Here is a 27802-nt window from a genome sequence, read left to right on the forward strand (position 1 = left end):
CTCCTACCACAACCCTGTGAGGTAGAGATTATAATAATAGTAGCTAACATTTATTGAGTGTTGTGTGCCAGACATGGTGCGAAGTGCTTTATTTATATAAAGAAACTGGAGTTAATTCTCAGAGCAACCTCATGAGGTAGGCATTATTTCAACTTTGATTTTATAGAAGGAAAAACTAGGGTCCAGAGAGGTGAAGGGTCTTGCCTGAGGTCACACCACAAGGAAGCAGTAGAGCTTGGATTTGAGACTAGCTATGTGACCATTTCATACAACTCTAGATCTAGCACTCTTTTTGCTTCTCCTGGGAGATTTTTATTTGTTCATTTCCGGCATAAGGATGATTCTCTCTGTGTCGCTGGAGAAGAAGATGGTCATCCCCTGGATGCTGGTCATGGTCACACGAGGCCAGCTGATCACAGGCAGGAGGCTGGCCAGGACTGCACTGAAGATGGCAATCACATAGCCCCAGCCTGGTTGGCACCTTCCACCATGGTACACAGAGGAGCCTTCACAGACTGCTTTGGCGAATGGGGAAGCCAGGCTGACTGGGAAAACCAGCAGGCCCGCAATGGTGGCAGTGGCTGAAAATGACAGGAAGGAAAGCCACTATGTTGTCAATCAAAGGGCACCAGGCTAACCTTCCATCCCAGGATTCACTCATCCACCCACTAGCAACCCCTCTACCACCTCCCCATCCATTCATTCACTTATTTAGGGGCTCATCACTCCTTCAATCCACTCACTCACTCAGCTACCCTTCTACCCTCCTGTCTATCCACTCATCTATTCATTCAACCATAATCTTACCCACTTCTCCCCATTCCTCCATCCCACCTATCCGGTCATTAATCCATCTGCCTACTTAGCCACTTGACCCCCACTTAATCTTCCATGTATCTGGTGATTTTCTAATCTACCCATCTTCCCTATCCACCCACCATCCATGTGCTAAAATATCCATCTATCCATCCATCAGTTCATCCATTCATTCTTCAAAATTGTAGCGGTGCTGTAGTGGGCATTAATGATACTAATGAAGTGAACCAGACACACTCCGTGCCACAAGGTACAGAAGAGTCGGATGCCCCACAGCCTCCCCGGGTGTCTCCAGCCACACTGGCCCACTTTCAGTTCCCTGTGTATGTCTTGCCCTCTTGTCTCCCTGCCTTTGCCCCTGATCTTCCCATTACCTGAAATGCCCTTGTCCTCTGGTTAACTTCTACCCATCCTTCCACACTCAGGTCAAGAGATACCTCCTTGAGGAAGCTTGCCTCAACATGCTGCATGCACTGAGTCAGATGCCTCCTGGAGTTTTTCTTACCACCCTGCGCTCATCCACATTGTTCCAAATATCCAGTGAGTTGTAACCACCTAATCCTCCCAAGCCCTGCCAACTAGACACTAGAGCCTAGAGCAAGGACCGTATCTCTACCCATTGACTCAGCAAATTCCAGTGACTTGGAATTACTGGATATCTAAGATGTGTGGAGCACTGTGCTAGGCCCTGGTGATAAGAAGGCACATAGACATGTCCTTACTCTCACGGAGCTGACATTTAGTGGAAAAGAGTGGACAAAATTCAAGTAGGTAGATAAGATATTTCAGGTAAGTAAGATGTGCTGCAAAAATAGATAAAGCAAGGTAAGAGGATGGAGATTATAAGGAGAGGGAAGCTCCCTTCACTAGAGGTCACGGAAGCCCCCCGTGGAGGCAGTGATATCTGAGCAGTGCCCTAAATGAAGTGGGGTGCGAGATATGAGAAGATCTGGGGAAAGAGAACTCCAGGCAGAGGAAGCAAAAATGGGGCGTGTGAACAACAGAGCAAACCAGGACGGCTGGAACACACTGAGCCTGGCAGAGTAGGGGAGATGCGGATGGAGAGGGAATGGGGGCAGGATCATGTGAGCCATCTTAGGCCAGGTAAAAGAGTTTAGATTTTATTCTCAGGGTGATGGGAAGCCACTGGAGGGTGGATAAGTTGAGCTGACTAGCATGATCCGATTTCAGTTTCCAGCGTGTGGCAGACAGACTCCAGGGGGAAAGGGTGGCAGCAGGGAGCCCCGTGTGGAGTATTGCTATAATCCAGGTGAGAGAATTAATTGAATGAGGGTTGCAATCAAGACTTAGGCCACCGCATCCGAAAGCTATGTGTGAGTTAGAGAAAAGCACCTGAGGCTCACAGTCTAGTAAGTACAGCATGGCCAAGACTTGAGCATCTCCTGAGCTCTTGGATGTGCATCTTTGTGTAGTGCCCAACACGCCTGCCCAACCATGGTGGCCCAAGGGGGACAGATTATTAGGACTGAGTTGGGTAAGGGCATGAATGGGTGGCATTAGGGATGCCATCTCTTCTTTCCCTCAATTTCTGGCTTGTTACAGGACCAAGATAGTTGACAATCCTCGGATTTATCTCTGAGGTCTGACCCAGAAGTCCAGACTCTGTTCATAGGCTCATTCATTCATTCACTCATTCATTCCATATGTCTACAGCACTTAAATATGTGCCGGTGTATTTACCTGCCACTGCCTGCACCCCTGGCATTGGGCCACTGACCCTGCTTGGGCACAGCCCTTTGGGGGCCAGGGCCCAGGACAGGAGGAGAATTGCATTGAAGACCAATAGCAGCCAGCCTCCGAGAAGCATCACAGCTGAGACCTGCCAGGGAGAAATAAGAGGAAGGGTTTTTGCTGGGACAGGGGCCAGTGGATGCTGCTGCTGCTTCTTAAATGACCAGCATCTGAGTCCTCACAATGTCCCCATGAGGTCTATTCTATTATTATAACCATTTTACATATAAACAGAGGTCCATGAAATTGTCATCATTTGCCTAAGGACACACAGCAAGTTAAATGGTAGAGCCAGAATTAAGATCCAGACTGATTGGCTACCACACCATAACTTTAGTACCTGCTACATGTCAGGATCACCAGGAAAGGCACCTGGTGGGTGTTGTTACACCACCTTTGCAATGATCAGTTTTGAAGGCTATACATTCTTCCTTAGAGGTACCAAACTAGGAGTCCTTACCCATTTTCCCCATTGTTGCTCTTGGTAACATGCATCACAACAGGGACTTAGCTTTCATTTCTAAACCTAACAGTGCTTAGAGCAGTGGCCAGGTAGGTGTGCACAGGTTGTACACTGAGCAACTCTAGGAGATACCTTTGGGGTTATCATAGATTTGCATACTGATTACAGCTATTTCCCAGCAGATGGCAGTATAGTGTCCTGAAGAAGGGGTGCTATTTCCTATGCACAGAGGTGCTGTATGGGCAGGTGACTGCCTTGCGAATGCAGGTGGAGCCCAGAACTTGGCATTTTTGCAAAGATCTACAGGTGTTTCTTAAAGGCTGTCAGGTTTGAGAACCTGTCTCAGTTCATAGGAGAGACTAAGGGTGAGTTCACAGACACTGGGACACCCAGGTAGCAAGGAAAGGCCCTTCACATCCCATTCACTGAGCTTCCCTCCCATGATGCGTTGGACTGTGCCCCCAGAGGACTCAGGAATCAGTGAACCCAGGTCTCACCTTCCAAGGAAAGTCAGAAATATCCTTGAGGGACCTGAAGGTCACACAGCTCTGGTTCCAGCTGTCACCTTGAGGCGAAGAGCAGTAGGTGAGGACACCAAAGGAGAAAGTGTGTGTCTGGAACCACGCAGGGGAGATGAGGCTGAGGGCTGAGATGCAGGTAAGGGACAGCCCCAGAGCTGCCCACACGCTGCTCACCATTAGGGAGTATTGTTGACCTAGGTTTCAACCAGCAAGATTAGTAATAGAGACCACCAGGGCAAGAGGTGAAACAGGGACTGGCAGATCCCCCTGACCCCAGCCAGGAATCTGCTGCTAGGGACAGACCCTAGGACATTAGCCCCCCCTTCCCCCTTGAGCCTGGAGTTGGGTGGGGGAGACCCTTTGCCCTAACAATTTCTGGAAGTAGAATAGAATAAATGTTAGCACTTACAGACCTTTGAACAGATCTCCACCTTCTGCATGGTAAATCATCATCACTGGTCCAACAAGGCACCTCTCATGTTTCATTCATTCATTCATTCTTTCTGCCCATCAAGCCTTCTCTACCCAAAAGGGATGCTTCTACTGGGGTTTGGGGGAGCATGCCTTTTTAAAATTCACACATAATGCTGTTTCTAGCAGCCACCCTGTCCAACAGCTAATGCCTCTTAATCAATAAGACTTTTTTTTATTTTTGAGACGGAGTCTAACTCTGTTGTCCTGGGTAGAGTGCTGTGGCATCATAGCTCACAGCAACCTGAAACTCTTGGGCTTGACCAATCCTCTTGCCTCAGCCTCCCTAGGAACTGGGACCACAGGCATGTGCCACTACACCTAGCTAGTTTTGTTTTTTTTTCCTATTTTTAGTAGAGATGAGATTTTGATCTTACTCAGGTTGGTCTCCAACTCCTAAACTCAAGCCATCCATCTGCTTTGGCCTCCCAGAGTGCTAGGATTACAGGTGTGAGCTACCACACACGGCCCAATACCACTGTTAATTCTTTTATGTGCGTTTGGGGGTATTTTTGCAAAATTGGTGTTGTATAATACATGTGCACTTCTCACGTATGTAAATGGTATGACTTCAGGTTTTACCTTTGGTTTCTACTTCTGGCATTAAGCATAATGTTTTTAGGGTTTGTGTTGTCATGAGTATACCTATTCCACCCGTCCTGGTCCGGGTTCCTATAGGCAGAGCCCAAGGGCAACCTTAGGGGTTAGGATTTCATCACATAAATTTTGGGGAGGAGTTAGGATTTCATCACATAGGAGTTAGGATTTCATCACATAAATTTTGGGGAGGATATAAATATTCAGTTCACCAATGACATGTCTGAGCTTAGAAGGCAGTTTGATAACAGCAAGCCTGTCACTGATGGCTGGAAGGGAGGCCTGGAGGGGTAAGCCTGCCCAAAGACTCCCGGGGTCAAAAGCAGCTACCTGCCAACTATGCCAAGAGCATCCACTCAGACTTCCCAGACCACTGGGTTATATACCTTGGGTTTCACTTTATCAATCTAAGCCTGGCCAGCACTTTAAATGTGGCAAGAATTCTTGGTTTGGAGGCCAACCAGCCCTGTACTATTTATTTACCAGCTGTGGGACCTGGTACAAGTTCCAGATTGCCCTGGGCCTCAGTTTCTCCATATGTACAAGAAGATTATAAATCTCTGGGGGCAGAGAGTATTGGGCTGAATCACCAAGCAGAGTGATGTGGTGGAAAGAGGCAGAGAGGCCTGAATAGTCCCCTTCCCAGCTGTGTGAGCTAAGAAAATGGGAATACTCACCATTTAACACTCTCTGGAAAATGGGAGTGGGAGTTGTGATAGTTCTGGGGAATAAAATGCAAGTGTGTTGCAGGGAGAGGGGCAGAGATAAGCCTGAGAAGGTAGGTCAGGGTCAAGTTGCATGGGCTTTTTACTCTGGGATTAGAAAAACATCCTGGCTGCTTGCCAGCAAGTGAGATGTGCTCCCTTGAGTGAGAGAGGATGGTTTTTGTTGTTTTTTCCCCTTCTATACTCAAATCAGCCTCTCCTTTGGGCTGGTAGCATCCCGAGGGGTGTAATTCCAGCCAGGAAGCTGGGGATAGCTGAATACACCTAGGCTGGTGGTTTTGCCTCTCTCAGGCTACACCAGTGGCCCTCTAGGCATTTCTGACCTTGAAAGGAGTTTTGTTCTTTAGATAATGCTCAATGTCACCTGGGAAAATCATGCCAACAGTCCAGGTGCCCAGAAACCTAAATGAGGCGCAATAACCTGAAACCACATCCGGCCAAGCTCCAATTAGCTGGAATCCACCTAAGGGAAGCTTGAAAGGAACGGAATCTTTTCTCCTCCTGCTCAGTACTTAACTTTTAGTAGCAGTCAGCAATTCCTGAGCATTCACAGGCCCCATTCTAAGCACTTTCAGTGCCTCTTGCATGTAATCCTCATGGCCACCTGATGAGTGCAGATTCTGTTATTCTCATTCCCATTTTACAGATGATAAAACTGAGGCTCAGGAAGTAAGTGGTGGAGCTGGGACTCAGGGAATCAGGCTCCAACTCTGGGCCCTAAGCCCAAAGTGGTATTAAAGTTTAATTTAAAAGCCAAATACCAATAAAAAAAAATAAAATAAAAGCCAAATACTCCAGTGGTTTCTCAGGGCTTTCCAAGGTTACGACATGGTCAGCTCTCTCACCCGCTCTGTCTAGGGGGCATGGATGATTCTAGAAGAGTCATATTCAGCTATAGGCAGAATCTTAGGAGGAGAACTGTGACTCAGTTTAGAAGTGGCTGCTATAGGGACTTGGGCTTCCATGTTCTCAGTTTTTAAAAGACCAGATTGATCATTCATTTCTTCTACTTTGACGTGCCCAGCCCAGTGTGACTCCTTAACCCTCCACCCCTGGGAATACAGTGATGACCAGAACGTAGTCCCTGACTTCAAGGAGTTTAGAGTTTTGTGGGCAAGACAGACAAACAGGATAGAACAATATGTCCATCCATCCATCCATCCAACAAATGCTTACTGAGTATCTACTATGTTCCAGGCACTGTTTTAGGTGCTAGGGATTTGGCAGTGAGGAAAACAGACAAAGTCCCTCCTCCTGGAACTTACCTTCTAGCAAAGGACAGAGTCAGCAAGGAGATAAACAAGTCAGTATATTACATGCTGGATGTTAATGGTGCTCTAGAGAAAAATGAAGCACGGAGGCAGAGAGTGAGTGATTGGGAAGTGGTCATGGAAAACCACAGAAAAGGTGAACTTTGAGCAGGGACCTGAGGGTGGGGTGTCAGGGAGGGAGGAATATTTCAGGCCGAAGATGGAGCAGGTACAAAGGCCCTGGTGCTTGGCATGGCAGAGGCTGGAAAAGATGAGGACTGAGAGAGCGGGGGGCCTTGCAGGCTTTGGCTTTTCATTTCTGAGTGAGATGGAGAATCTGTAGACAGTCGTGGGCAGGGGTATGACGAGACCTGTCCTAAGTTTTAGAGAGAGCACTCTGCGTCAAGCACAGTGGCTCATGCCTACAACTCCAGCACTTTGAGACGCCATGGTGAGAGGATCACTTGAGACCAGGAGTTGAGAGAGCCTGGACAACGTACACAAAATAAAATCCCCCATCGCTACACAAAATACCATTTTAAAAGTTAGCCAGGCATGGTGGTGCACACCTGTAGTCCCACCTACTCAGGAGACTAGAGGATCGCTTGAGCCCAGGAGTTTGAGGCTGCAGTGAGTATGATAACACCACTCCAGCCTGGGCGACAGAACAAGACGGGCTCCTGGGTGGGGAACAGGTAGAAGGGAAGGCTGGAGAGAAGCATTCAGAAAGCTCCTTGTCAAGTCAGGTGAGCCACAAGGGTGGATCAGAGTAGGGTGCAGGAAAGGCAGGCAAGGGAAAGGGGGTCCGATTCTGAATCTATTGTGAAGGACAAAGGTCAAGTTGACCAGACGTACTGACGGGGTGGCTCCGGGCAGGAGGGAAAGCAGGGAGGCAAGCGTGCCTCTAGGGTCTGACCTGGGCACAGGGGACCGCGGAGCCACCATTACGCCAGCTGGGGCACCTGCAGGAGGAACGGGTTCACCAGGGGAGGGGGAGACTCTGAGTGTGACATGGTATGAGTCTAGCTTGAGTTGTGTGCTTTTGCTGCCTTTTGATCAGCAGGTACGTCCAGGTATATGCCTGTCGTATGCAGGTATGTGCGTGTCTGGATGTATGGACAGATGTATACAGGCACAGCTCCAGACCACAGGAAAGCCCGGGTGATGCTGGGGGCAGGCATGGAGAAAGGGCACTGGATCCAATCTGGGGGGTCCAGGTGTTGTCCAGGCTGAGACCCACAGACGGCCAAGCTGGGCCTGGGGAGGACATTGACTTGCACCTCTCGTGTGAGCCTCCCTTACACAGCCAGTCCAATTCTGGTTGTCTTCCAGCCTTTGTCACAAGTTGGCTGTGTCTCCTTGGAACAAATTCTATGATGGCTCCGAGCCTCAGTTTCCCCATGTACAGAACTAAATCTATGTCCTAGACCCGTGGGACTTAATTTTTTGGAGGTGGTGCTTTCCTTTGAAAATACGATTTAAAACTATGTTTGCTTTCCCTATGCAGATTAGAACGCACAGTGCACACATACACACACACTATTGTAATTTCAGAGCTCATGGACCGCCCCCCCCCAGCCCATTATGGACCTTGAACTATCCCCTGGAGCTGTTCCAGTTTCCTCTCCTCCCCCATCCTGAGCGCAGATCACTCTCCCCTCCAGACTCCCCGCACTTCAGGTCAGGACCCTCCAATGTGGACACTCCTGCTCAGGCTCCGGCGTTAGACCCAAGTCTGTGACCTCATAAAAGGTTATTTTCCCTTTGGAGGAAACATTCAGGTTGCGGAACAAAGCCGGGCGTGTGTGATAAGCTGTTCTGAGGGTGTGTGCCTGTGTCCTTTCCAGTTCCTTAAATCCAGCCTTTCACTCTGGGTGGGCAAAGAAGGAAAAGCCAGCCCCAAATGGGGACGGGGTGAGGAGACTGTGTTTTCTGGGCAGAAGTCACACAAAGGGATTAACTGAGCTACAATTAAGCACCAGCTGGAGAAAACTTTGCCACTCTCTCCGCTACCTTTCGCCCTGGTAATTCTAGTCCAGGGAACTGCGTGCACGTATCTTTGCATTTCTTTTGTTTGTTTCTTTTTTTGAGACAGAGTCTCACTATGTTGCCCTAGGTAGAGTGCTGTAGCGTCACAGCTCACAGCAACCTCCAAGTCTTGGGCTTAAGCGACTCTCCCAAGTAGCTGGGATATAGGCGCCCAGCACAACACCCGGCTATTTTTTGGTTGTAGTTGTCATTGTTGTTTGGCAGGCCCAGGCTGGGTTCGAACCCGCCAGCTCTGGTGTATGTGGCTGGTGCCCTAGCCACTGAGCCTCAGGCGCTGAGTCTACCTTTGCATTTCTTTCTTTTTTTTTTTTTAATTTATTTATTTTTATTGTTAAATCATAGCTGTGTACATCAGTACAATCAAGGGGTACAACGTGATGGTTTCATATACAATCTGAAAAATTCTCATCAAACTGTTCAACGTAGCCTTCATGGCATTTTTTTAGTTACTATAAGTAGGCATTTGTATTCTGCATTTAGTAAGTTTCGCCTATACCCAGTTTCTTGAAGCTTCTCCTGCTATGGAACTCCCAGAGTCAGACACTGTATCTTAAACGTCTTTATTCCCAGCATCCATCCACATAATACTTGGCACAGACCAGGTGCTTGTCTTGTCTTTTACTGCAAGAGATGAAGTGCAGCTCAAACTGGCTCAAGGAGAAATGAAAAATTATTGGCTCACATAACTGAACATTCTCTGATATGACTGGATTCAGGCACAGCAGGATCCAGGTAAATAAGCAATATCTTCAGGATCTCTCTCTCTGCTCTGTGTTTTGCTTGGTTGGCTTTATTCTTAGGCAGATCCTTTCTAACTGTGTTGGCCATCAGTGGCTCCAGGCTGACATTCCTAGACTCAGCAACCCTAGAGAAAAGAAAGGGTTGCTCTTCTTTGCAGTTACAGCAAGTGCTGTGATGAACTCTGTCAGATGTGGATCACATGCTCAGCCATGGACCAATCATGCGTCCAAGAAAATGGGATGTTCTGATTGGCCTGACCTAGGTCCTGGGGCATAGCATTGGGGCTTGAGGTTTGGGAATTCTGGTAGCATAGGAATGCCATGAGGCTCACCTCCCTAAACCACATGGACTGAGTGTGGGGAATGGGGTCATTCCCAGGAAGAAAACTGAGGTGCTGTTAGCAGAGGAGGGGGAATGGATGCGGGGCTGGTGAGAACAATGTTCAGGAAATGGTGGTATGACTTGAGCTGGTGCTGTCAGAAGCAGGAGGCTCCAGCAAGTTACATGCAGAAAACTTGAGTGAAGCCTCAGACACAGGCTCAAGTCCCAGCTCTTCCACCTACATTCGGTGTGCCCTGGTTTGGGGCATCTCTGCCTCTCTGGGCCTCAGTTTCTCCACCTGTAAAATGAGGGCATCTGGAGTGATGACTGTCACGGTTTCCTCCCACTCATTCCATCATTCATTTATTAATTTTTCCTCCCACTTATTCCATCATTCATTTATTTTTTCTCCTTTCAATCGCTATTTGTTGTTGAAGGGATTTGGATTCAGCCTAAACCACATGTCAGTTTTGAGGTTTACTAGCTGTGTCAGGTTTACTGGTGCACCACTCAGCTGTGCCCAGCTGTGGCCTTCCTGGCCTCCCAGCAGCATTGGACACAATCCAGCCTCCCCTCCCCTCCCCTCCCCTTGCAGGCATTCTGGATCAGTTGCTGCAGCCGCATGGCCAGCTAGGCCTGAAGCGAGGTGGCCTGCATCATGGCTCAGGCTCCCAACACCCTCGGGTGTCAACCAAGCTGACCTGCCTGGACCCTTTGAAGGAGGGAGCTTTAGAACCTCCTCTTCCAGGCTCAGGTGAAGCTGTGCATGGAACTGGCTATCCCTGTGGCTTCCTGGAGGTGAAGGCAACGCAACCCAGCTGTGAGAAGCAGCTGGGCCCAACCATGACTAATGGTGAACAAGTGGTGAGAGGTATCAGCCCATGACACTTTTCATCTCTGCAATAGTCTGTTTTCCCTTCATTTCTGCAGTGGTCTGTTTCACATGGCTTATCCAGAGACACCGTGAATGGAGGAACTCCAGCAGTGTTTTGTGGAGACACTGTGGCCAGCCCACTAAGGCATGTCTTGTATTTCTCTCCTTTCTTTTCTCTCCCTTTACCCTTGCTGGGCTGGGATTACATCTCCAAGAAAGCATTAGCACATATTGCCTTAGGCTCTGTTTTCCAGGGATCAGACTGAGATACTAGCTGTGTGACCTTGAGCAACTTTCTTAACCTCTCTGAGCTTCTGATCCTTCATCTATAAAAGGGAGATAATAGTGCAGCATCTTTCACAGGTGTTGTGGTATTTAACAAGACAGCACAAGCTAAGTACTTTCATTAGTATCATTACTGAATCAGGCACTAGGTCCTATCATGTGAAAACACTTTTTTACCATTGATTGCCATGAATATTGTCAACTGGGTTTCGGGTACTATGCTAGTCTCTGCCCTCAAGGACCTAGAAAGTGAGAGAGAAGTAATTGTGAAATTATACTCAGTATAATCAGAGTTTAATGGAGGAGGGGGGTGCACAAGACTAAGAGGCTGTGACACCTAATCAGTCTTGGTAGTCAGGGATGGTGTTTCAGAGGAAGAATCTAAGGTCTGAGGGACATGTAGTTGTTAACCAGATGGTGGACAGGCAGAGGGCAAAGTATTCTTTTTTTTTTTTGTAGAGAGAGAGAGTCTCACTTTATGGCCCTCGGTAGAGTGCAGTGGCCTCACACAGCTCACAGCAACCTCCAACTCCTGGGCTTAAGTGATTCTCTTGCCTCAGCGTCCCGAGTAGCTGGGACTACAAGACCACAACGCCCAGCTATTTTTTGGTTGCAGTTTGGCCGGGGCCGGGTTTGAACCCGCCACCCTCGGTATATGGGGCCGGCGCCCTACCCACTGAGCCACAGGTGCCGCCCCAGGGCAAAGTATTATTAGCAGAGGGCATGGCGTGGGCAAAGGATTTGTGTTGAGGGAACAAATATACTGGCTCTCCCTCTCATGAACCAGGTAAATTACAGGAAAAACAAAATGGATAAATATGCACCAACAAAAATGCATAAACGGGCAGCACCTGTGGCTCAAAGGAGTAGGGCGCCAGCCCCATATGCTAGAGGTGGTGGGTTCAAACCCAGCCCCGGCCAAAAACTGCAAAAAAAAAGAAAAGAAAAAAGAAAAGAAATGCATAAACGTGGTCTCTGCCAAGGAGCGTGTGGGTTGTGGAGCTGTACAATTCAATACAGTAGCTATGGCGGCATGTGACTATTTAAATTAATTAAAATGAAACAAAATTTAAGATTTATTTCCTCAGTTCCGCTGACCTCATTTCCAGTGCTCCATAGTCATTTGTGGGCAATGTTGGACTGTGCAGACATAGAACACCTCTATCACTGCAGAAAATTCTACTGGGCAGAGCTGCCAAAGATTCTGAGAACAGGCAGTCTAATCAGGACAGATTTCCTGGAGAAGGGGACAGAAGGGCATAGAAAAGAGGTTTGGGAAGGGCTCTGGGTGGTGGCATTGCCTTCTGTCCTCAGGAAGAGAAAATCCAGAGCTGACAGGAGGGGCGGGGGTAGTGGCTGTAGAAACAGTGTACAACCTGACACCTCTTTGATCAGGGTACAATCACTGAGAGGGAGCACACAGGAATGCAGGGGGAGCCCGCTAAGGCCAAGCTGAACTAGGAAGAACCACCCTTTCTGGGGCCAGGAGGACGCTGGGAGTTGTAGTTTGGCACTTCTGGACACACACACCCACCCAAAGCTGGAGAGGGATGGAAAAGCTGAAACACTGGACTGGGCTGGAGGATATCTTTTTGGGCAGGTGGTCAAGGCTGGGGACACATCTGGGTTTGGGGGCCTTGCAAGGGTGAGGAATGGGCCTTAGGGAGAGGTGGAAGGATGACTAATTCCCTTCAGTGTTTATGTTCTGAGATAGAAAGTGCCATGACAGAAAACTCAGTTGTCTGAGAAACATGGAATATTTAGTTAAGCAGAACCTTCAGCCCACTTATTCTTGTTCATGGGAATTTTCCCACCAGAGATAAGAAGTCTCTAGCAGGTGCGTCCAACCTTGTCTTTTCTCTATTACACATTGGAACTTCTTCTCTGGCCATACAGTATATACACAAGCACTAGGGAGAGCTGATTAGCAAAAGAAAAAGGTCCGGCATACTTTGCAATACCACAGACAAGCAAAAAAAGTCCTCACGAGATCAGTGTGCGGCTCAGGGGCCACAGGTTGGACACCCCTGCTCTAAAGTTAGGGAGGAGAAGGAGCAGCAGGTTATTCATGCACCCAGCATCTATTCATCCATCACCTACTGTGTGTGGAGCTCTGCTCTAGGCACTGGAAATCAGGGGAGTGAATAAGAGACAAAAGTCTCTCCTTGAGAAGTTCTAGAGAGAAGAGCAGACAATAAATGATTTATCTTTGCTCATGTAACTAACATACAGGTACCATATAAAAGCACCACTTAAGGTGGATTTGAGGGATTTTAATTTTCAATTCGTTCCTGACCTCACAGACTTCTCTTGGAAGTGGCAGTCATAGGTAAAAGCCACTGGGTTTGGTCCTATCCATTATTATGCTCAAGATATCCAGATGATAAAGGAGACCGTCCTAAAACATAAAAGACTTGATGAAGCCTCTGCCTCACCACCCCCACCATTTCTGGATTTCATCACTATGGGAGAGTCTGCTAGGGAGCCTCAGGCTGTTGATAAAATGGGGGTGGAGATCCCAACTTCAAAAAGGTTGTGGTGGAAAAGGATGTGCAACGGGAGCCGCCCTTGTGCCACACACACACACACAACATACCTCAACAACTTAGGAGAAAGATGAGGCAAAAGGGCTCCTGTCAATTCTGAAGCCACACAATGTGAAGTTTTTTTTCTCTCTCTTTAGTGAAATCCAGCCGACTTACAATAAAGGCACATATGATTTTAGGGCCTCTGGTTATTCATGCTTTGCACATCTTCCTTAGGAGGACATGTCACAAATGCAATTCCATTTACTCATGCAATTGTTTTTTTCTTTTCTTTTCTTTCTTTTTTTTTTTTTTTTGTAGAGACAGAGTTTCACTTTATTGCCGTCAGTAGAGTGCCATGGCCACAGCTCACAGCAACCTCCAACTCCTGGGCTTAGGCAATTCTCTTGCCTCAGCCTCCCGAGCAGCTGGGACTACAGGCGCCCGCCACAACGCCCAGCTATTTTTTTGTTGTAGTTTGGCCGGGGCTGGGTTTGAACCCGCCACCCTCGGTATATGGGGCCGGCGCCCTGCTCACTGAGCCTCAGGCGCCGCCCTGTTTTTTTCAATATTTGTAAGCTTCACAAAGCCTGGATCTTGCCAGCAGCTTCACCGCTATGTCTCCAGCACCCGATGTACAGTAAGTGCTTAATAAAGATCTGTTGAATGAAATTTGTAAAGGATATCAGAACAGGCATTTTCTGTTCCAGGGGTGACCTATGATTCTGTCAACTCGTCCGCAAGTCTCTATAGCCATGACCCCACAACCCTTACCCTAGCACAACAGCAGGAGGCTTCTCACACGGTAGGCGCCTGTGCTTGCCGCGAGGGGGCGCCAACGCCTCGCGCAGACCTTGCCGCTCCCGGGCAGGCGCCCGCAGCCCCGGCGATTCGCTGGATCAGACTTTACCAAGCGCCGGGCTGCCTTAGGCTTTGCGGGGCGCAGACCTAGATGGTGCCTGCGGATACTCCGGGGACCGTTAAGTGACGTTCCTAGTCGGACACACCAGGGTCGGGATTCGAGGGGCGAGAGAGCTTCCGGCTGGTGTGTCCCGGGAAGACTCCCGACCTCTGACCCGCCGGACAGTCCCCAGGCCCAGGCGCCAGGCAGTGGCTCGGGTCCTATGAGCAGTGCTCCATCCGGAGCCCCTCCGCGCAGGCGCCGCCGCCGCAGTTCCCATGGCGACGGGGGCGCGTCCCTGCACCAGGCCCCGCCCCCAGCAGGCTGGGCTGCGCAGGGCCGCTGGCGGCGCGGGCAGGTGCCGCGGGCTGCGGGCAGGTGGCGGCGCGGCGCGGCGCGGGCCGGAAACGGCTGCAGGGTAGGTTGCTCAGCGGTCGCCGGGGGTGGGGGCTGGCCAGTTGCCCCCAGTCCTGACCCACCAGGAGTCAGGGGAGGCAGCCGAGGGGGAAGGCTGCCAAGTTTCTGCTCGGCCGGGGCCCCGAGAGAAAAGTTGGCAAAGTTGGCCAGGGAAGAGGCGGGGACCCGGAGGATCTCTCTGGGCTCTGGATCCGCTGGGAGGGAGGATTCTGGTTGCAAGTCAGAGAATCTGTTTCCCGAGACTTGGGAATGGATCCCGCGGGAAGATCCCGCACAGGGCATCCAATGGATCCCGCGCCATCTGGCTGGCGACTAGAGAGTCGATCCAAGAAGGGGATCAGGCGGCGGCGGCCTGGGGTCCCCCTGGATCCCCAGCCAGGAGTGACGGCGTAGAGTGATTCCGGGCGGGGAGCGAGAGGATCCCCGTCTCTCCTACGCCGGTCTGATCCTTGAGAGTGGATTCCAAAAGCAGATCTGGTGGCCGGGAGCTGAGGGATCGCTGGGGATCTGGGATACCCAGCTTGGCGCTGCTAGGATCTAGACATCCGTGCGGGTTGAAGGCCCCGGAGGTGGACAGTGGGGCGTTAGTGCGACGAGCGAGACTGAGCCCCGGGAGAAGGGAGCACAGGGACAACCGGGGGCATGAGAAGGGCAGCGATTGGAGTCCCCGACGCCTGGGCTGTGGCCGCGTCCTCGGGATCAGGCCTGCGCTCCGCTGCGCTGGTCTTCTGTGGGCAGAGGCGCCCGGCTGGGATTCAGGCAGTGGCCTGCGTGCAGGCAGGCCGGCGTGGTCCCCGCCTGGGTGGCAGCGCCGCCCGGGGACACGGGTGGGCCCCTGGGAAGGGAAGCTGCCCATTGACCCCCACCCCAGCCTGACCTTTTCACACCCTACTGGCACACAGTCGTCTGGGAGCAGGGGCACCGCGCCCTGAAACCCTGCTCTCTGTCCTGGAGCCGGCTTGCCTGTGACCTCCGCAGGCGCTAGGTCACAGGGCTTCCTGCCGGTCAGGCCTGAACTTTCTCTAGCCCGGAGCAGCCATTACCTTTTGCAAGGAAAAGGCTGTACCTGTTGCATGAAGAAAAAGCTTTTTCTTTGCAGCTTCTTCGTGACCTTGGGAAAGCACTTAACCTATCTGAGACCAGATTTCCTCCCTGGACAAAATGGGCTTAGGGAAGGGGGAGGGTCACAATTCCTCTTCTAGGGGGCTGGTGGATGGATCCCTATGATTCTATAGTAAGGGTTCTATAAATATTAGTGCCTCTCTTGTTCTAGCCCTTCCTTTTCATGTCCCATCCTCTGGGGTTGCTCTCCAGTAAGCCAGTGAAGGCTCCAGAAACCCAACTTGCTATCTTTTTAAACTGCAGGATTAGAGAAGTATTTATCTTGACCTTTCTTTCAAATGGGTTAATTGCCCCTCTGATTCCCCCCTTGCAGAGAGAATCTCTGAGATTTGGCTAATCAGTAACCAGGACATTTGGACAAGCCTTCTCCCCTGGCCTGGCTTTCTTGCTACTAATCCATCAAGGCTCTTGGACAAACATGCCTTCATCCCTAGACATTGGCGCCTCCTTCCTTCCCCTTGCCAGGGAAGATTCCCCAGGGAGTCTCACTCTCAATTAGGCTGCACTCGAACACATGAGCTCAAGGGATCCTCCTACCCTGGACTCCCAGAGTGCCAGGATTACAGGTGTGAGCCACTGCACCTGTCCTTAAACAACTATTTTCAATAAGAGTATAGTAATTTCTGCTATGAAATCCTCACTGCCAGCCTATTCTCTTAAATATATATATTTAATATATGATTAAATTAAATCATTTCTATATGATTTTAATATCATGTTCTTATATTAAATATTTAATATTCTTTAATATTTTATATTCTTAAATGTATTTATTCTTTATAATTCATCTGCTTATTTAATAGTTAAATGTTAATTTAATTCAGATTAAATTATCAAAAACTTCTGGATTAATGGTATTCAAACTAGTGTAGATGGTCTATATTTTCCTTTCCTTTCCTTTGAGCAACAACTTACAGTTTAATTCTTCTCATGCTACTAAACCAACTTTTTCAAATCCTTTTTCTTTCTTTCTTTCTTTTTTTTTTGTTTGCATTTTTTTTCGCCGGGGCTGGGTTTGAACCCACCACCTCCGGCACCTAGGGCTGGCACTCTACTCCTTCGAGCCACAGGCGCCACCCAAATTTAGCCTTTTTCTGAAGGCTAAATAGTAATACTTTAGGCTTTGTAGGTCACATATGGTCTCTGTTGCATATTCTTGTCTTTCTTTTTCTTTTACAGACCCTTTAAAAATGTAAAAGCCATTCTTAACTTACAGGCTGTAAATAAAAACAGACTGTGGATTAGATTTGCTCTATGGGTTGTAGACTAAATATAAATATAAGCAGATGATATATAAAACTTATAAAACGAGGTTCAATGGGTGTCAATAATTGCTCAGATGTTATTACCACTTTTTCCTTATAAGCAAAGTTTTTTTCTATCCGTATCTTATCTATATGATTTTAAAAACTAAAAATGCACAGAGATGGGCTAGAGACGGGCTAAAACGCTACACGGATTTAGAGAACTGCAGCATTTTATTGCTGAAAGAAGTTTTAGAGATTATCTAATTTGAACCCCTGATTCACTTTACAGATAATATCACTAAAAGCTCATAAATAAATATGATTAAATACTGGAGGGATAGCAGGCTTTCAAATGAATCTTTATGTAATTCGGTCAAATGATTTTCACTGAGAATTATGAAAAAGGATAAGGTTATTTGTTATTTCTTTTTTAAGATTTTATTATTGTTTCGGGTTAATCTGAGGGCACAAAGAAATAGGTTACAATGTTTGCATTAGTTAGGTAGAGTTCCTCTTATAATTGTGTACTGCCCCCAAGAAGTGTGCCATGCACTCGAACTTTGGGCCCATTGAGTGGGAGCACCTCCATCCTCCTCCTTCCCCTCTCCCTGCTCCCTCTTTCCCCATCCCAGACCTTGAATTGATTTGAGTTTTTCTCTTATGTGGGAATGTATCAGATTATCTACTGGCCTCATGTTAGTATTGAGGACATTGGATTCCTGCTTCTCCACTCTGATACTTTACTAAGAAGAATGTGTTTCAATTCCATCCAGATTAATACAAAAGATGTAATGTCCCCATCTTTTTTAATGGCTGAATAGTATTCCATGGTATACATATACCACAGTTTGGTATATCCATTCCTGGGTTGGTGGCATTTAGGTTGTTTCCAAATTTGGCCAATTGTAAATTGAGCTGCGATAAACAACCTAGTACAAATGTCTTTATGATAGAATGATTTTTTTTTTCTTCTGGATACATGACTAATAGTGGGATTGAGGAATCAAATGGGAGATCTAATTTGAGTTCTTTGAGGATTCTCCATACTTCTTTCCAAAGAGGTAGAATTAGTTTGCAGTCCCACCAACAGTGTAAAGGAAGAGGTTATTTCTAAATAAAAATGCAAACAATTTGCCATATCGGACTAACTCCTATCTGTGGAGGAAACCTGGGTAATGGTGCCAATTGAATACACTCATTCTTATTTAATTTCAAGGTGGCAACATCTGCTTTGTTTTCATTCAAACCTTTTTTCACATTTTCCTTTTTGTGTCCAAATCTCTACACACACACACCCCTACCCACTATTCCCACCAAATTTTATATTTAATGCCTACTCTCTAGATCACAACAACCCTGTTAGAACCCAACTCTCGTTCTAATCAAGACCAGCAGAACTGCCATTTCCTCGTCTCTTTCCCCCCAATTTTTTTTTTTTTGTTGTTGTTGTTGCTTTTTTTGAGACAGAGCCTCAAGCTGTCATCCTGGGTAGAGTGCTGTGGCATCACAGCTCACAGCAACCTCCAACTCCTGGGCTTAAGAGATTCTCTTGCCTCAGTCTCCCAAGTAGCTGGGACTACAGGTGCCCACCACAACACCCAGTTATTTTTTGGTTGTAGTTGTCATTGTTGTTTGGCAGGCCCAGGGTGGATTTGAACCTGCCAGCTCTGGTGTATGTGTCTGGCGCCTTAGCCGCTTGAGCTACAGGCACCGAGCCCCAAATGTTATTATTAAAGCCCCACATGGACCTATGTCAGGCTACAAGTGAAGTCATTAGGCTTTTCCCCGCATTTAAAAAATGTTTTTTTTTTTTTTTTTGAGAAATACAATGCGCATAAAATGCATATAACTTAAATGTTCAGTTTAAATAATTGTAAAGCAGGTACCCATGTAATATCATCACGTCAAGAAAGAGTACCATGAGCATCCAGAAGCTCGTGTGGCCCTTTCCAATCACAACCCTCTCTCTGACCTCTGAAGATAACCACTATCTTAACTTTTATAGTAATTTCCTTGTTTTCAAAATATAGTTTCACCTGTTACATGTCAGTCACACACAACATACTTTAGTTTGCCTCTTCCTGAACTTTATATAAATGGAATCATATTACAAGGGGACAAACTTTCATGGAAAATAAAATGACATCTCTATTTTCAAAAATGAAAACTCAGAGATCGCCTATACAAGTTGAACTGATGACACACAAACTACTGTATTTTTCCAAAATAACTTATGTATCTAAATTGACTGCTTTAATAAATTAATAAGAAAATGATGAAAATAATTCAAAAGGAAAATGGATAAAGGACAGAAAACTCAGAAGAAACACAAATGTTCACCAACTTTTAACAAATAAAGGTATTTAAATTCGAGAGTAATCAGAAAAGACCCTTTTTGTTCACCCATCATATCAGCAAAGAGTTGGAGAATACTCAGTGGAAAAAGGCTGTCATATTCAGTTGAGTATAGTATAAGTTGGCACAACTTTTTTGAGGACAATTAAAATTTAATACCTACATTGTCCTCATATCAACCATTCCATTTCTAGATATCTGTTCTACAGAAATATTTGCCCAAGTTTACAAAGAAGCAGCAATGTACCTAAAAAGAAAACTGGACATAGGAGGGTGTTGCCTGTGGCTCAGTGAGTAGGGTGCCGGCCCCATATACCGAGGGCGACAGGTTCGAGCCTGGCCCCCACCAAATTGCACCAAACTGCAACAAAAAAATAGCCAGGCATTGTGGCGGGCGCCTATAGTCCCAGCTACTCGGGAGGCTGAGGCAAGAGAATCGCCTAAGCCCAGGAGTTGGAGGTTGCTGTGAGCTGTGATGTCAGGGCACTCTACCGAGGGTGACACAGTGAGACTCTGTCTAAAAAAAAAAGAAAAAGAAAAGAAAACTGGACATAATCTAAACATCCATCCATAAGGGAATTATTAAATAATTCATGCCACATCCATAGTATGGAATCCATAATATGGAATGATGCAAGAGTTTAAATGAATGGGGTAACCCTCTAAGTGCTGTGAAAGAAAAATCTAACATGTATCATGAAGTGAAAGAATCAAGTTGTAAGATGTTACCATTTCTATAAAACAAAAAACGTAAGGCCACACAAAAAATTCATTTTGCTATATGTAAATATGTATGTAGGCAAATACTTGGGAAAGGTCTGGAAGGATATGCACCATACTTAGGGGTAGTGGTTACCTCAGGGACCAGGCATCAGGGCACAAGGAGGGTTTCCATTATACCTGTTATTTTGTTTTTATATATTAAGAGTATAATGTGTATTACTTACATAATAAAAATACATTTAAATTGCCTCTTTCTTTTAAAGAGAGCCCAACAAATTTAATTTTAAAATAATCATAGAATTATAATCAACAGACATTGATTTGAGATGTGGAGGAAGAAACACCTTTCCTTAGAAGCGTTGACCTCAAAATTCTGGACCAGGAAGGATCTTACAATGCAGCTAAGTTTTTGTACTCATATCTGGAGAGAGTATACTCACAGTTTCTCACTCCAACAGTATGATTTCCATACATTCTCATCAATGTAAGAAATAGCATTTCCTTGGAAATTTCTGTGAAGAAACACAGGCGATATTCAAATACAGAAAATACTTCCAGTTTTCTAATTTCCAGAGCTATGAGCTTCCTAGTTTGCACAATTAATCAAGAAATAATGTGGGGATTCCTGGAGATTCCAGGTGTCTCTGCAGCAGCCTCTGTCACCCTGTGACCTGCAGGTACTGGGACATCTCGGGAGCTGGGAAGTGATGCACAGCCAGAAAGAAGAAGGCGGCACCGAGGATTCTGAGCAGCGTTTGTCTCTGGAGTTGGGCTCTGAGCTACGGCCTCCTCTTCAGCTGTTCCCTTTCCTGGGGATCCTAAGTGTCTCTGCAGCAGCCTCTGTCACTCTGCTTCTGCAGAGAATTGACCTGCAGGACACCGGGACATCCCGGAAGCTGGGAAATGCCCAGAGCTGTCTGAGCAGCTGTCTGCCTGCAGCGCCCAGCGTCCCTCCCTCGTGGTGACATTCAAAAGGTCCTCAGGGAAGAATCCAAAGGAGTGTTGACATTCAAGGACATGTCTGGTGAATTCTCTATGGAAGAGTCGGCCTGCTTGGACCCTGCTCAGCAGCATTTGTATGGGGAAGTCATGTTAGAGACCTACAGAAACCTGTTCTTCCTGGGTCTTACTGTCTCTAAGCCAGAACTCATCCCCTGTCTGGAGCAAAGCAAAGAACCCTGGAAGGCGAAGACACACCAGACACTAGTCAAGCACCCAGCTCTATATACTCATTATACTGGAGACCGTTTTCAAGAGTGGGGCACAAATATTTTATTTCCAGAGATGATCCTGACCAGATATCAAAGCTATGGCTCCGAGAATTTAAACTTAACAAAATATTGGGAAAGTGTGTATAAGTGTGATGAGCAGAAAGTAAGTTACAGTGGACTTCACCAATGATTAACAGCTACCTATGGCAAAGTATTCCAATGTAGTAACTCTTTGAACACCTTCAGACAATTGTTAAATCTCAATGGACAAATAACGATATATACCTTAGAGAAAACTTTTACTTGTAAAAGCTATAGGAAAGCCTCTAACTTCTGGTCACATGTTACAGAACATAAGATCACTCATATTGGAAAAAACAGTCCAAATGCAAAGAAGGTAGCCAAGTTTTTCAGTCTTGCTCAAGATTCGATACTGGAGAGAAACTGGACACGTGTGAAAATGATGGCAAATGTCTTAGCCACAGTTCAAAATATCGTAACCATGAGAATTTTGATACTGGAGGAAAAACCTGCAACTATAAGGAATGTGACAAACTTACCAAGCAACACTCACATGTTTCTGGACGAGAAAAAGAATTGATTCTGCATTCCTTTCAAATGTGAAGAATGTGGCATAACCTTTAACCAGCACTCTCTCCTCTGTAGACATCAAAGAATTCATTCTGGAGATAAACCCTACAAATGTCAGCAATGTGGCAAAGCCTTTAACAAGTACTCAAACCTTTCTGTACATCAAAGAATTCATTCTGAAGAGAAACCCTACGGATGTGAAGAATGTGGCAAAGCCTTTAAACACCACTCACACCTTTCTAGACATCAAAGAATTCACTCTGGAGAGAAACCCTACAAAGGTCAAGAATGTGGAAAATCCTTTAAGTACTACACAAGCTTTTCTAGACATCAAAGAATTCACTCTGGAGGGAAACCCTACAAATGTCGAGAGTGTGGCAAAGCCTTTAACTGTGACTCAAACCTTTCTGTACTTCAAAGAATTTACTTTGGACATAAAACTTACAAATTTAGAGAATGCACTAAAGCCTTTTTCCTTAGTTAAACTCATAGTGAACATAACAGAATTTCTTGTGGAGAGAAACTCCACAAATGTGAAGAAGGGGGCAAGGCATTTACACTGTACTCGACCCTTTCTGTTCATCAAAGTAGTCATTCTTGAAAGAAACTACAGTGGTCAAAATGTGGCATAGACTTTCATTAGTTTGTGAACATTTCTAGACATTTAAGAATTTATTCTGGAGGAAAACCTTTTAAATATGGACAGTGTGGCAAAATCTAACTCAAATTCAATCCTCACTGTACACAGAGGAAATCACACAGAGAGAAACCCTCCATTTGAAGACTGCGGCAGTGCCTTGACCTGGTGTTGATAGCATGCTAAGCATAGAAGAATTCAAACTGGAGAGTAATCCTACAAATGTGAACAGTGTGGCAATGACCTTAACCAGAGCTCAAACCTTAACATACGAACATTCATATTGGAGAGAAATCTTCCAAATATCGATAATGTGGCAAAGGTTTTCAGTGGTCCTCAGTCTCATTAAACATAAGAGAAACCATAGGAGAAAAAACGGAAACGATGTGAAGATGTGGCAGAGCCTCATGCCAGTATGCACTGTTTTCTGTACACAATAGAATTCGTGTGGAAGAGAAAGTCTAAAAAGAAAAAGAAAGAAAGAAAGAATGTGGGGCTATGGGCACAAATAATAAGGCATCTCCTCAGAAGCTTAACTTCCTGTCTGTGCAATCTCTTGGAAGATAATATCAGTTATGAATGAATAAATGGATAAAATCACTTATGTGTCTAAATTATCATATATCAACGTTTGCTCTTCACAGATGATATGATTGTATATCTGGAAAACACCAGGGATTCTACTACAAAACTTTCAGAAGTGATCAAGGAATACAGCAGTGTCTCAGGTTACAAAATCAATATTCATAAATCGGTAGCCTTTATATATACCAACAATAGTCAAGCTGAAAAAACAGTTAAGGTCTATATTCCATTCACAGTACTGCCAAAGAAGATGAAATATTTGGGAGTTTATCTAACAAAGGATGTGAAAGATCTCTACAAAGAGAACTATGAAACTCTAAGAAAATAAATAGCTGAAAATGTTAACAAATGGAAAAACATGCCATGCTCATGGCTGGGAAGAATCAACATTGTTAAAATGTCCATACTACCGGAAGCAAAATACAATTTTAGTGCAATCCCTATTAAAGCTCCACTATCATACTTTAAAGATCTTGAAAAAATAATACTTCATTTTATATGGGATCAGAAAAAACCTCGAATAGCCAAGACATTACTCAGAAATAAAAACACAGCAGGAGGAATCACTCTACCAGACCTGAGACTTTACTATAAATCGATAGTGATCAAAACAGCATGTTTTGGCACAAAAGCAGAGAAGTAGATGTCTGGAACAGAATAGAGAACCAAGAGATGAATCCAGCTACTTACTGTTATTTGATGTTTGACAAGCCAATTAAAAACATTCAGCGGGGAAAAGACTCCCTATTTAACAAATGGTGCTGGGTGAACTGGCTGGCAACCTGTAGAAGACTGAAACTGGACCCACACCTTTCACCATTAACTAAGATAGATTCTCACTGGGTTAAAGATTTAAACTTAAGACATGAAACTATAAAAATACTAGAAGAGAGTGCAGGGAAAACCCATGAAGAAATAAAAAATAATAAATTATCATATATCATATATATACATGCACACATATACACATATATACACACATGTATTTCCATGACTTTTTTTAAAAAAGTGTAAATATATCCATGAATGACATGTTTGAAAGCAAACTGTTAAATGCCTTACAATCAGTTTCAGCTCTGTGGATAACTTTAAATCTTTACCTTTAACACTGTTCCCTATTCCTCAGCAACAAATTTTTTTTTTGAGGCAGTATCTCACTATGTTGCCCTGGGTAGAGTGCTGTGGCATCACAGCTCACAGCAACCTCAAACTCTTGGCTCTTGGGTTTAAGCAATTCTCTTGCCTTAGCCTCCTGTGTAGCTGCGGCTACAGGCACCCATAACAATGCCTGGCTATTTTTTGGTTGCAGTTATCATTGTTGTTTAGCTGGCCCGGGTCGGAATCGAACCTGCCAGCCCGGGTGTATGTGACCAGGGCCCTACTCACTGAGCTACAGGCGCCGCCCCTCAGCAATAATTTTACCTATTTACTTTATAGGTGTATTTTTCCCAGTTGGGGGCAGGGGTAGAAATAAGACAGTCGTCTGCCTAATGCACATTTCCATTTAACCAGAAGCTTTCTGGTTGTTTAATGCTCAGAAATTTAAAAAAATGCCCAAACTGATCTTCTCTCCCTCAAATTGGCTCTGAGTGCTGCACTTGTTATATACCACCATCATTGTCTTTTTTTTTTATTATTAAATCATAGCTGTGTACATTAATGCGATCACGGGGCACCATACACTGGTTTTATAGACCGTTTGACACATTTTCATCACATTGGTCAACATAGCCTTCCTGGCATTTTCTTAGTTATTCTGTTAAGACATTTACATTCTACATTTACTAAGTTTCACATATACCCTTGTAAGACACAACGCAGGTGTAATCCCACCAATCACCCTGCCTCTGCCCAACTCCCCCCTCCCTTTCCCCCTTCCCTCTATAGCTTTCATGTGAAAGCCATAAATTAGTTTCATAGTAGGGCTGAGTACATTGGATACTTTTTCTTCCATTCTTGAGATACTTTACTAAGAAGAACATTTTCCAGCTCCATCCATGTAAGCATGAAAGAGGTAAAGTCTCCATCTTTCTTTAAGGCTGCATAGTATTCCACAACCATCATTATCTTCATCATGCAGGACAGAAACCATGGAGTCACATTTGATTTCTCCCTTCCCTATACACATCCTCTCCCAACTCATTAGTTGGTCACTAAATCCTGTCCTTCCTTTGTAGTATCCCCGGGACTTTATTCCCACTTCTATCACAAGCACTCAGCTTTAGTCCTTTCTCACTTTACTTCTAAATTTTGCTAGACAAGCTTACCATTTGGTCTCCCAGAGTTAAGCTTCCCCCTCTAGAGCATGCTATGTATGGATTCTAAAATAATCCTTTTGTCTTTTTTTTTTTTTTGTAGAGACAGAGTCTCACTTTATGGCCCTCGGTAGAGTGCCGTGGCCTCACACAGCTCACAGCAACCTCCAACTCCTGGGCTTAAGCGATTCTCTTGCCTCAGCCTCCCGTGTAGCTGGGACTACAGGCGCCCGCCACAATGCCCGGCTATTTTTTGGTTGCAGTTTGGCCGGGGCCGGGTTTGAACCCGCCACCCTCGGTATATGGGGCCGGCGCCTTACCGACTGAGGCACGGCGCTTAATCATTTCTTTCTCTTGCTTAAAAACTTTCCATGGCTCTCCATACCTCATTGCATATAACTTTCAAACTCCCATATCTGATGTTCAAGGTTTTTCATAATCACGTTTTCCACTGCTTCCTAACCCAATTCTTGGAAGCAAGACTGGTCTTCTAAATCCCCATCATTCCTGCAGCCATGCCGTTGCCTAGGCTTTACTCCCAATGTTTCTCTTTAACAGATTATAGATGCTTTTTAAGCCCCAGGCAAAGTTTCAGCTTATCCAGGGAGCTTTCCCTGACCTCCATAGGTCAATGATTATAGATTCTGGTGAATTACAGAATCTATGGTCTCTATATCTCTTTAGGACTTAATTATAAACCACCTCCCTTTTGATGCCTATTTCTTTTCTTCCTACCTATCATTTTCATATTCTAGAGATAATGTCATACTCTTCCCTGAGTTGGGCACAAAATGGGCACTACATACAGGAAACCAGGTACAAAGATGAGGCCTGGACATAATTAAGGGACTGAATAATGATAATAATAGTTAACATTCATATATATGCTAGGCACTGATACACATGTAAGTATTACATGTACTCCCACCCCTAAATCTCACAACAATCCTATGAAATGGTAAGTATCACAATCCCCATATTAAAGATGAGGAAATTGAGCCACAGAGTGGAATGACTTGCCCAAGGTCACAAAACTAATAAATGACAGACCTGGGTTGTTGTTTTTTTTTGGCCGGGGCTGGCTTTGAACTTGCCACCCTTGGTATATGAGGTTGGCACCCTACTCCTTGAGCCACAGGTGCCACCCAGAGGAATATGCTTCTGTGAAGAGAGTGAAGCAAACTCAGAAGAGAAGAGGTAAGCAATGATATGATGGGACTAAAGAGAAATGGATAAAGAAGTAAAGAGTAATCACAGGTAAAAGTTTGGAGAAGGGGCACAATAGTACAAAGGAGAATGAGGATAAGGAAAATCTGACAAGTAAAAGGTAAAAGCAGAAAGTCAACCAATGAAGAAAGCCCACAAGTGTCTCAAGGAAAAGGCTGCCATGTGAGGCAGGATGCAGAGAACGAATGAGGATAAGTGACTTACAAGACGGTGAAGGTGCCATTATAGGCTTCAGGCTCCTGCACAGGCACTCGGCGAGTCTCTTCTCTGGGCTGAGACCAACACACGACAGTGTCTCATCTCTGCAGGTACAGAGCTCACATATGCTGGTGTTCATGTCGGTGTTGATATTGGCAATCTCTTGTTCCATGTTGTAATTTGGCAACGAATTTTGAGTTACGGTAATGTCTGACTCGGATATTTGAATTGTAACTTCAGTCGGGATTGGAGGCTGAGTCTGAATCTGGTCTGGATGGGAAGCTGCCATCGTCTCCTGAGCCACAGGATGTTCAACCTCTGATGTAGTTGCTAAAGTTACAACAAATTCCAGGCTCAAAGGTAAAACTGTGATCGTGACACCAGGGGACCGTGTATGCTGGGCTTGATCCTGACCCGGTGTTGGAACTGTTGTTTCATAATAGGCTGGAGCTACTACATCCCTTGGTACCTCTAGAGGTTGAGTTGGAGTCTCTTGCATGGTTGGAGAAGGTTTAACCTCTCTAGTTTGTTCTGAAGTCATGGTAAGTTCCAGGTCCAAAAGCTTAACTGTGACCTCAGCTGGGTTTGTCTGCCGAGTCTCCATCTGGTCTAGATGTGGAAGTGTCACATCAAGATGCTGAAGTGTCACCTCAGGATGCGCAACTGTGACTTCAGAATGTGGAAGTGTCGCCGCAACCTCAAGATGTGGAAGTGTCACCTCAGGATGCGAAAGTGTCACCTCAGGATGCGGAAGTGTCACCTCAGGATCTGGAATTGTCACCTCCACATCTGGAGGTTTAACTGTAACATTGGGCAAGTAATAAAGATGAGGTTGATCCTCATCTGGAGGTGGAACTGTCACCTCATGATTAGGTGGAGTTTGAGCCATATTCTCCATGGGGGAATCTGGAGCTTGAGCTGTTACCTCCTGCTGCATTTGAGA

The 27802-nt window shown here is 45.7% G+C and overlaps 1 protein-coding gene across 2 annotated transcripts; it reads right to left on the reverse strand.

The window, feature by feature from the left end:
• Positions 1 to 27802, reverse strand: LOC128584228 (LHFPL tetraspan subfamily member 7 protein-like). 2 transcript variants are annotated; one of them, XM_053589288.1, is made up of 3 exons: positions 3529 to 4890; positions 2518 to 2656; positions 1 to 581 (listed from the first exon to the last, which is right to left on the reverse strand). In XM_053589288.1, the coding sequence occupies exons 1-3, from the start codon at positions 3727 to 3729 to the stop codon at positions 313 to 315; spliced, it is 609 nt and encodes a 202-aa protein (XP_053445263.1). In that variant the 5' UTR covers positions 3730 to 4890; the 3' UTR covers positions 1 to 312. The 2 variants fall into 2 exon arrangements, with proteins under 2 accessions (XP_053445263.1, XP_053445262.1); XM_053589287.1 differs by lacking the exons at positions 1 to 581; positions 2518 to 2656; positions 3529 to 4890 and adding exons at positions 19856 to 20667; positions 26866 to 27802.

This window comes from Nycticebus coucang, chromosome 4 (genome assembly GCF_027406575.1).
Source record: "Nycticebus coucang isolate mNycCou1 chromosome 4, mNycCou1.pri, whole genome shotgun sequence".
Taxonomy (NCBI): domain Eukaryota; kingdom Metazoa; phylum Chordata; class Mammalia; order Primates; family Lorisidae; genus Nycticebus; species Nycticebus coucang.

Coding starts and splice junctions, on each gene's coding strand:
- LOC128584228 (XM_053589287.1), bottom strand. CDS start 27,796: ATGCAGCAGGAGGTAACAGCTCAAGCTCCAGATTCCCCCATGGAGAAT.